The sequence below is a fragment of the Coenobita brevimanus genome, chromosome 109, assembly GCF_032717465.1.
Source record: "Coenobita brevimanus isolate Jiangsu-jjx chromosome 109, ASM3271746v2, whole genome shotgun sequence".
NCBI lineage: Eukaryota > Metazoa > Arthropoda > Malacostraca > Decapoda > Coenobitidae > Coenobita > Coenobita brevimanus.
Window position 1 is genome coordinate 16,410,436 of NC_137062.1, and position 10,734 is coordinate 16,421,169.

The window sequence follows — 10,734 nt, forward strand, 5'->3', positions numbered from 1 at the left end:
TCCCTGTTGAAGATGGTCAGTTAGACCAAGATGGTAATCGTAAAAATGTATCTATATCTATATTTATATCTATCTATCTATCTATCATTCTATCTATATATATCGTCTGTCTGTGTCTATCCGTCCAGCTATCCATCTACCTACCTTCCTGCCTACCTGTCTGTCTATATATCTATATAACTATCTATGTCTAACCTGCCCTGGGAGTTGACAAAGATAGTATTCATCATGGAGAATGTCCAATGAGAAGACATGATATCTCTCAGGTTTTGGATGTTGAGTCTTGTAATCACTATCAGCTTCGTAGCCCACACCAGCAGACTGCCCTCCAGGAACCACTCCGCTAAGCTCCTCAGGTTGTCCAGGTCGTTACTCAACACGATGACCAGGGTGCACCATGACCTCGAACGTACCTAGTGTTCATCATCACCATCATCAACATTATGGTAGTCATCATTGTCATTCATACATCTTTTCTCACCCTTGGATGTTGTAAGAGGGAGAGAGAGAGAGAGAGAGAGAGAGAAACTAATTTTTTCCAACTGAATGAACCCAGTGTTGAGAGAGTTCAGATATCATCATCATCACCATCACCACCATTACCACCACCACCACTATCACCACCATCACCATTGTCGATATCTCACCAGCTGACTCAGTATCATTACCATAAACATTAGTGCTATTATTACCTCAACCCACGAAATTGGACATAGGTTATGTAAAAGCCTGTGTCCGTTTGCTTGCAAGGTATCTAAAAAATATATTATCATATTAAAAGGAACTTTGGTTGACAGGTGGGCATTGGGCAATGGATCAAGGAAGAGTTGTTTCCATTTTGAGGTGGATCCAGATTCAGATGCAGGAGTAAGGCCCGTATACTGGTCAGTTCAGGAAGCTCCCTAACACATCTGCCTTTGTGATTTATTTTTGGGTACGGCCAGGTAACATAATATTGTACGTTATTTATGAGGAATATGATGATATTAGAGTTATTCAAATAATATGAGAGGACAGTAAGTAGTCATAAGCAAAATAAACAGCTTAACCCCTTTGTACTCATTGACACGTTAGTTGTCTTTAGCGTCTGGCTGAGAAAATATGCATTGATGTTTTTGGCGTCTTTAACCCGCCACGTGCCAGTGCCGTTTTAAAGCGGTCTGACATAATGCCACGGCCAGTGCCAGTGCCGTTTTAAAATGGTCTAAAATAAAAAACTTTACTGTGACTGCATTTTTCAAGATTCGCGGGTAAAAATTTGCAGCCATGTAAGGTAACTGTTCCTCTACCATCCCCCAGGCTGTCAAGGCCATACACTCACTCGCTCCCCCCCTCACGCTCGCTCTGCCTCACTCTGCCTGTGTGCCTCAACCAGTGCTGTACATAGTGAAGGGATTTTGTAAATATTTTCATGTACAGTAAGTGTAAGTTGTAAAAATTTTCTTGTAAGTGTAAGGACTATATAGTGAAGTCAAGTTGTAAATACCTTCTTGTAAGTGCCAGGACTACCTAATGAAGTCAGATTGTACCTATCTTCAAGTAAGTGTAAGATAATCCATTCACAGTGAGAAAGACACGCAAATTGTGATAGATGCTCAAGTAATAAGTGATCAGAAAGTGTACTGAACATTGCTATACCTTTCCAGCATAAATACTTGAGTATACCTTACATAGAAAACGGCTTTCTCTCACGTACTTGGTGAGCGTGAGAGAGCCTTGGTGAGCATTTTAACCCTTTAACCGTGGGCATTGTTTTGCCCCGACTGTCCTCTCCCGCGGGGGTTTCGACCAAAATGTAAACAAACTTTAAACCTTTATAACTCTGCACAGAATAAATCTAGAGCGAAAAATAAGGTACCATTAGAAAGTACTAACCTTCGGCTTTGCAATGATGTAGGTTTCATGATTTCGTTGACTATCACTGGATGGGCAGTGCCATTAGAAGTGAGCGATCTAAAATCACTATTTTTTGCTCACACACCATTACCTTCGCTCATACACCATTACCAAATGCCAACCTCATTCTGATAATAATACTATAAACATATATGAACACTGCACATACGATAAACACCCACTCTGTGTTCACTGAGGCAGGTAAAAGGCACTGTAATTACCTGCACTTCACTGCCACATCAGCGGTGTTGTAATCACTATTTTTCGCTCACACACCATTACCAAATGCCAACCTCATTCTGATAATAATACTATAAACATATATGAACACTGCACATACGATAAACACCCACTCTGTGTTCACTGAGGCAGGTAAAAGGCACTGTAATTGCCCTCACTTCACTGCCATATCAGCAGTGTTGTAATCACTATTTTTCGCTCACACACCATTACCAAATGCCAACCTCATTCTGATAATAATACTATAAACATATATGAACACTGCACATATGATAAACACCCACTCTGTGTTCACTGAGGCAGGTAAAAGGCACTGTAATTGCCTGCACTTCACTATCACATCAGCAGTGTTGTCACTCACACAGCTGGACAGATACTGATGCGTGTTTGGTCCGGGGTAGGGTGGGGGACCCAGGGGGTGGGAGGTGGGGCCCCAGGGGGGGGAGGAGGGAGGTGGGGGTCGGCTGGAGTGAAAGAACTTAATAGCTACTCTCCCTTGAAACAATTGATGCACGGAAAAAACGCGGGGTATTCAAAATATTCACAAACATTCGAGAATGACACCCGCGGTTTGGTCCAGTTTTTGCAATGTCATTCTGGAATGACACCCGGTGTTAAAGGGTTAATGGCGAAATTCGTTGTTTCCACATCAAAATCTATCATTTTAGCCAAAAAAAAGGCCAAAAAATGGCCGGGACTGGGGTGACCCAGAGGGCTAAAAATAGCCAGCACATGGCGGGTTAAAGCAAAATAACATTAGCCAGAAAGTATGTTTTCAGCCAATCAGCGTCATTTTTGGAGGTGTGTAGCTTGTCCGGCACTCATCAGAAGTAATAAGTTGCAATTGTGGGTCCCGAGATGCGCGGCAGTGTGGACAGGTTGATTAGTACCACAATGGCTGTGAGGGGAGAAGGTAGTGTGCAGTAGTGTCCTTTAAAACCCTCCTCTATTACCCCTGTCCCAGGCACATATTTCACTATACCAATAATGCTTGTGTATACTTTTTGGGCACTGTTGTGATTAGACTTGGTGTTTGCAATAGGAAATTAGGTGTTTGTGAATCGTTCACAGCTGTTGGCCCAACGAAGATTGTGCTACTGTGTTTCGCCATGGCGCAACAACTACACTACCTCTACCCTGCACCAAATATGAGTATTGAACCATTGAACAATAGTGACAGTGAATCAGGTGAATATCGTGTGGAATAGCTAGTGAGCAAGGAAATGGAAATGGTGAAATGTGCAGCAGTTTTAGGGGGAGGCGGGAAACCACCTTACAACCAGTGGCGTATCCAGGATTTTCGATGGAGGGCGCAAACACTTGGAATATTTCCCCAAAATATCTGACACCACACTGGCGTGAGTGTCCCAAACACACACACCTTTCCACATTCGTGGTACTATCGTTATTTTCTATTTTCCTTTGCAGTTTTGTATTTCTCTCTCTCTCTCTCTCTCTCTCTCTCTCTCTCTCTCTCTCACTCACCACTTAGCACATAATGTGTAAATCAAAATTCTCTGCCGCACCCACCCCCAGTCTGGTGTTCTGTTTTGTACTACTGCTGTGGTGGTAGCCAAGAGAAATTCTGTTTTCCACTACTTATTCTCTTTGTTTGATTTTCACTGGCTCAGGCATCAGGGGTGGTGCATACGTCAAGACTGATGTAAGTAAATACATCTGGTGGAATTAACCTCTCTTAATCTTTGACTCAGGTGACCACTCGACCTGCCCGACTCAGCAGGGAATGATTTTCATATCACCTGAACTGTACTGTACTGCATAGAAATGATTTTTCCATTTAGGAAAAAAAGAAAGAAATCGTAAAGCTATTCATCCTGAAAATTTTCACCTAGAAAAGTGGGGGAGACAAAAGATACTCTGTCCCCCAGGCTCCAAAAAGTGAGGGGGACACGTCCCCCTGTCCCTCATCCAAACGTGGCCCCTGGCACACGTAATTATATCTGCTTACTTTCTAAAATGTAGTCTGAGGTGATCAAAATAGCTTCATGCAGTCTTCAAAAATTCTGCCTGTTTCAGTTGTTTATAACAATAATTGTGCAGTGTTTGAACTGGCTTCAGGGTGAGAGGATATGGCTGCAGGGTGAGAGGATGTGGCTGAGGGACAGGAAGGCTATTTTTACACCTCATCAGGATTCAAGTGCAAAACATCATTAGAGCTCTAATATTAACCACATAATCTAAGGTGATAGGGGAAATTGTTATGTTGTAACTGGTCATTTTTCTCAACGGTTTTATAATATTTACTGTTGTGTTCGATTTCAAAGGAAGCTGTTGCTCCTAAATATTTTTAGAAATAGATAATCCATCCATCCATCATCCAATCCTATGTTGCCCCATGAGAAGCGTAGGAGCCCGGGGCTAGGCAAGTTTGTCCTGACATTTAAGATGAGAGTGACCAACCTCACTCATCCCTGAGTGGTATTACGTGAGCAATGAATCCCAATCACTGCTTGGATATAAACCTTCATCGGCTCAATCCGATTGGAGTGCCGTAATTACCCACTAAAACACCAGGCGCCAAAATTTGGTTATATGGTTACCACCCAGCGTCGTAAATGTTTCCTGGTGTACAGGAAACCATTTGGCTTGTCATTCAGTGTAGAATCACCCAGAGGCAGAAGGAAGAGGAAAGAATGAAGGAAAGTGAGACAGAAGAGGGAGCGTAAAGTCACCCGTGGGCGGAAGGACGAGGAAAGAATGAAGGAATGAAAGACAGAAGAGGAAGGAAGCAAAGAAGGATGGAGGAGAGAAATAGATAATATTGTTTAATATACAAGTGGTAAAATTAGGAAAACTGTTTTGTCATACAAGAACTACTGTATGTCAAAAATCCCTGTCAGCATTTCCCCCCAATTCTCCCAAGGGGGGCAAACTGCCCGCCCTGCCCCCCCCCCCCCCACAGTGGCTAAGTGTATGCTTACATGGCGTTGTCATGAACGGAATAATTGGCAAGGTGTTGATGAAATCATTGTTTTATGCTGATATATGTTGGATAGTGTTATAGTGCAATAAATAGGAGTACAGTGCAACGAGTGTACGTGATAAAATAATGACTAGGGCATGAGTCATGTACGCCTTACAGCCACGGCACACCGTTGTCAGGAGGTGATGAAATAGAGGCGGTTTGGGGATATTTGATTTTATTATATTGTTATATTTATTCCGTATGCTTCTTGTGTGAAATAAAGCATGGGTGTTACTGTGATATGTTTATCGTATGCTTGTGTGGATGAACGTAAACACTGCACCACGTGCTCGTCAGAAAATATCGTCTGCGATACCTTAGGTTATCCAAATGTGACCTACAGAACACATTCATGTACTGTTGTGTACACACACACACACACACACACACACACACACACACACACACACATTCAAAACCCACACGCAGTACAAAACTCCTCACCTCCAAACCCATCTGGTCCTGCAGGAAGAGCATCGCCACTGGAGAAGTAAGTCATTTTTTCTGTTTATCTATTTACCTATCTTTATGTCAGTATATTTACACATACATACGAGTATATACTGTTCTTTACCTCAACACATATGACAGGGAAATAAGTACAGCTTCAGTTTCAATTGGTAGCAACAGGTGTGGTGATCATGTGTGGTTTCTGAGAAGACTAAAAAAAAAAAAAAAAAAAAAAGTAATTTTATAATAGTTGTTGGTATATGACCAAACAAAGCCTAGCTATCAAGCATAAAACTGTTTGTGCGCTATGGGAAAATAACGTAAGCGAGTGCGGCTGATGGCGTTTCAGCGTGTGGGTGGGTACACCATAGTTTTTTGTATTTTTCTCGAAAAATATGAGGTGTTGGATCACCGTTTGGTCTCAAATGAAAGCCAATGAAATTCTGAATAGGATGATGAAATAAAAACATAACACTGCCAAGATAAGTTTTTCGCTAGAGCTCCCCGAATAAAAAATCTGTTGTCTGTCGGAAATGGGTTTTACTTTTTCACTTATTACTCGAACACCACACCTCGTATCAACATGCCACCTACCCCATTCGAAAGCTAACAAAGTTCTCTTTCCAGTGATGGCATAATACGCAGAGACTGATTGATAAACTTTCGAGTTATGATGTTGGGAAGTCAAATGAATGTTCCCGAATGTTTATTCACAAGCCCTAACGTTCGCATAGTGTTTTGTGTGTGTGTGTGTGTGTGCTTATTGTGTAGAACAAACATCGATAACTAGGCATATGTGGTTTTGTGACAAAATAAATATGTTTTGGTGGTGAAAATAAGTCGATAATACAGTTTATGCAGCGCGTGGTGGGTGGAGGGGAGGAGAGAAAAGCCGATGTGTTGTGGAACACAAAACTTATAAACTTACCGCGCGCGAAAGGATTAAGGCACAGTGTTAGGCAGTTTCCTTAACCGACGAGAATACGGACCTGTATCTTAATCGATAAGGTTTGATGTGCAAAATAAGTGGCCAAGGAAGAGGTGCTATGAAGCTTTCCATGCCAATTAGAATAACCATAAAATTTCTTCAGTTGTGCCTCAGTTTGCAGCGATTTATTTACATATTTTATACTACTACTACTACTAGTACTACTACTAATTATTATTACTATTATTATTATTATTATTACGTACCTGCCTTGCGATGGGTATAAGTTGTGACATTTCCTGAGAAATATTGGTATCTGATCCATTCTTGGCTTCTAGGACAGTCACTGGCCACTCCTGATGCCATTCACGCCATACCTTTAATGGTAGTGGTAGTAGTAGTATTAGTAGTAGTAGTAGTGTCAATTGCTTTTTATTATATTACAGTATATTTTTTTGGCATCTGTTTCGGTTGTAAAAACAACTGAGCATCACCTGGTGGAGGGGGTGGTGTGAGGTGGCTGATGGCGGGTGTGTGAGAGAGATGACGGTACAGGCGGGAGACAGCGAGGCCTTCAGCACAGCACTAACAGCTCCCCCAGAACAGCGTCCGCCACCTGCAGAACAACAATCAACTTTTAGCACAGCAGTTCTGGCGCCATCAGTACAGCTATAATGGCGTGGTCTGAAGGGGTGATATTTTTAGCATCATTTATTGTCCAGCCATCGGTGGTGGCGCATCCTGGGGGTTGTATCGTCACCTACAGCTGATTCTCTGTCTGCTGGGGGTGAGAGGAAAGCTTCTCTGGGAGGGGTGAGGTGGGTGTGGCGGGTAGAGAAAAGGGATAATGGAATGGCAGAAAAAGTGGGAATTGGCAAGGGGGGGGGTTCTAAAAGGTGGAAGGTGATAGGTAAGTGACAAACTGAAGAAAGGAGAGGGGAACAGGGGTATATCCTTCTTCTTGCCCTGTTGTGTCTATTCTGGTCTGCAGGAGCGTGACTGATAAGGCTTGCAGGTGCGTGACTCGCACTCCTGCCGTGGTACAGTCAGCACAGTTTAGTGGTAGCTGTGCATTTTTTTTTTTTTTTTTTAATAAGAGACCTGAGGAAGGGAAAACAAATGAATAAAAAACAATCCTTACAGTAGATTACTGGTGTCCTCCATTCATCAAATATCTGTAAGAGATGGACTTAAACAGCTGTAGGCTGAAGTTTCGGGGGAAACAACTCCTGAAGCGAGTTCCAGAGAGATGCAGTCTTTCAAAATAAGACGATTTCTTGATCCTGTCCGCATATATTCCTTATTATTGGTTTCGGCACTTGTTATTTATCAGGAAAGTGTACAGTAGGTCATATATACCGTACGTATATATATATATATATATATATATATATATATATATATATATACGTGTCGTTTCATTTATAATGGCTCCAGCATGCTTGCATGCGTCGGCCTTGGTCATCTAATGGCGGCTGTCCATGCTGCTTGGTCTCTGGCAGGCTCTCTATTCAGCTGGGGCATATCCAGGAATAATTTAAGGATGTTGACCTACTCCGTGTACTGATTTAAAAAATTTATGGGCAAGTGAAAGCAAAATATACAGTGTACATACAAGTTAATAAAACAAAATATAGTCCAATTAGTGTAGTTTTAATACATACCGGTAGATATTAATCTTTGCATATACAGACTTTTATAAGGAAGAATGCAGTGTTATTAACTACCTATTATCATTGCGGAGAACTTAGTTGTATTAAACTTTAGTTCTCCAATAAGAGGCAGCCTGATACACTGGGATAATGTAGTGCAAATCAAGAAAAAGAAAAATGGTTGTGTATCCGTATACAAAAGAAACAAAACATGGATTCATTCTGTTAGCTTCAACATGTGTTCTGATCAATTGTGGTTTTCAGATATTATTCATCTGACAACACATTAGAGAAATGCATACACCTTGTGTGTTGTCTGACAAATTGATCAATAACTTCAAGGATATCAACGGCCACTCGAACATAAACATTCATTAAGGCCAGTCCATTTAACCTCCCATTGATCGAAGAACCCCTCAACCATTTCTTAAGATGCAGCAAAGCACTGAAATGCATTTTGTTTTCTTAAGCAGTGGCTGGCAGATCGTGAATGAGGCGGGGCACAACACGAATGTTTGGTAAGAACGCATCATCTGCATATTTCAGTGCTTGACCAGAGCTCTTACCAACGTCTCCATTACATATTTTCCATTCTGTGTACCACATTTTTTGCCCGATATCCAGTGATCGTTTCTTGGTCATATCAGACTGATAAGCAGAGTTGGTTTACATCTTTTATATCATAGTGGTTAGTAAGCAATACCTCTGGAACCAGCAGCAAACCTGTAATGACAGACTTCTGAGAGGCAGCAAATCTCTCCTGTAAATGTTGGACTCAATGGCATAATAAAGAAATGGTCACATTTCCCTTAACTACTCATTAGGAGAATGCTGAGGCTTTATTTCTCAAAGTGTGTCTTCCAGTAGAATTGTTAGTTCCGTTACTTTGAGTTAAGATTTTGATCCCTAAGTTTCATGTACTTATCTTGTTATGGTTTAAGTAATATTGAATATGGGGCATCAGTTTCTTTTAAATTATTTTTTACTTCATTTATAGCCTATAATTCTCTGTCTGTCTGTCTGTCTGTCTGTCTGTCTCTCTCTCTCTCTCTCCAATCACTTCTCACTCTTGACAAAGAGATAGCTTCAGCTGCACATCCAACACAGAACATGTCTCCCAAGTAAAAAAAACTCTTCCACACACTCAAGAGACACACCAGCAAGATCAAACCAGCAAGATCAATCGTTTCACGTCTGAGAGTCTCCACATGCTCTCCCCGACACACCGCACACATGAAATCAGCAATATCTCGCAGCATACGGGTAATACCGCTACATATCTTATGCACCTAATTATCACAAACATTGTTCAAGATAGAATTACTTCTCACGCCCTCGTGGCAAACCTCACATGGCCACTCTCCCTCTTCGTTGACAGTCCTGCCAACCCTAGATCGAAACATCTTTGTTTTATCTGCATTTACTCTCCAGCCCTTGTCCCCCATACTATCTTTCAACTTCCTAAATCATTCCTTCTGCTTCCCTTTCAGTTTCTGCAGTCAACACCAAATCATCTGCATACATCTCCCACGGGAGTCCATCTCTGAAGTCACGTGAGAGGGCTTCAAACACAAAGATAAGCATATAGATGCTCAAGACCTGCCCCCTGATGCATACAAACATTCACGGAAAGCTCATCACTCAAATTTTAATTCACTGTCATTTGGGTGCGAGCACCCACATACATAGTGATAACCATTCTAACCAGCCACTCTTCGACCTCAAACTTTCTCATTGCCAACTTCACGACCTCCCGAGGAACTCTGTCAGGCCTTCTCCAAATTATCAAAAGCAAAGTACAAATCCCTTTCCTTTCCTATAATTACATTTTTCCTAAAGCTGTCAAACAATGAATATGACATCAGTAGTTTCTTTGCATATCATAAACCTAAACTGCATCTTATCAGTATTCACTTTTTCTCTAATCATACCTTCTAGAACTCTGTCCATTACATTCATTATCTGGACTAAAAGTATTATTCCTCTATAATTTTCTCTTTCCAGGCCATCACATTTCCCTTTGTACACATTTACAATCACACTCTTCAGCCAGTCATCTGGGACAACACGTACATAATCATACTTACCAAATCAGTATCAAACCCCAGACCTATATCTCCTGGGGCCTTCAAAATTTCAGCAGTCAGTCCAGATACACCTGCCTTATCCAACCGCATTCTGCCTATTGCCATGCTCATAGCACCAGTGCCAGTTAAAGGCCAAAGGCTAAACACTGGATCTGCAGACTCCAAACCTTTCCTATTCCAGTCAAACTCTTCATTCACCAACCGGGTATAATGCTCTCCAAGCGTCTTTATTACCCTTATTTTTCACCACTACCTGGCCTTCATCATTCTTCACACACTGCTCACCTGAGATATCCCAGTTTTCCCTCTTCATCTGATTTGCCATCTTTAATATCATATTCTTCCTTTCAACACTATTTTGGTTATTCAGTAAAAGTTTCTGGGGCTCAGATTTTGCCCTGTATACCTCTTTTCTAGCCCTACTCTTGTCAACCAGGCGTTCCTATTTGTTTCTACCCATTTTGCATTCCTGGTGAAGTCTTCTCTTCTCCATAA

General features: G+C 41.5%; 1 protein-coding gene across 1 annotated transcript in view; it reads right to left on the reverse strand.

Annotated features, from left to right (window-relative positions):
• The window catches only part of LOC145417090 (ionotropic receptor 21a-like), a 79,826-nt gene extending 69,497 nt beyond the window's left edge, over positions 1-10,329 (reverse strand). Inside the window, exons 1-3 of the mRNA XM_080285883.1 lie at positions 10,240-10,329; positions 8,856-8,912; positions 196-413 (exon numbers count right to left, since the gene is read on the reverse strand). Coding sequence (XP_080142009.1) covers positions 196-413; positions 8,856-8,912; positions 10,240-10,329 — 365 coding nt within the window. The remainder of the gene's footprint in view (positions 1-195; positions 414-8,855; positions 8,913-10,239) is intronic.
• Positions 10,330-10,734: the final 405 nt, after the last annotated feature.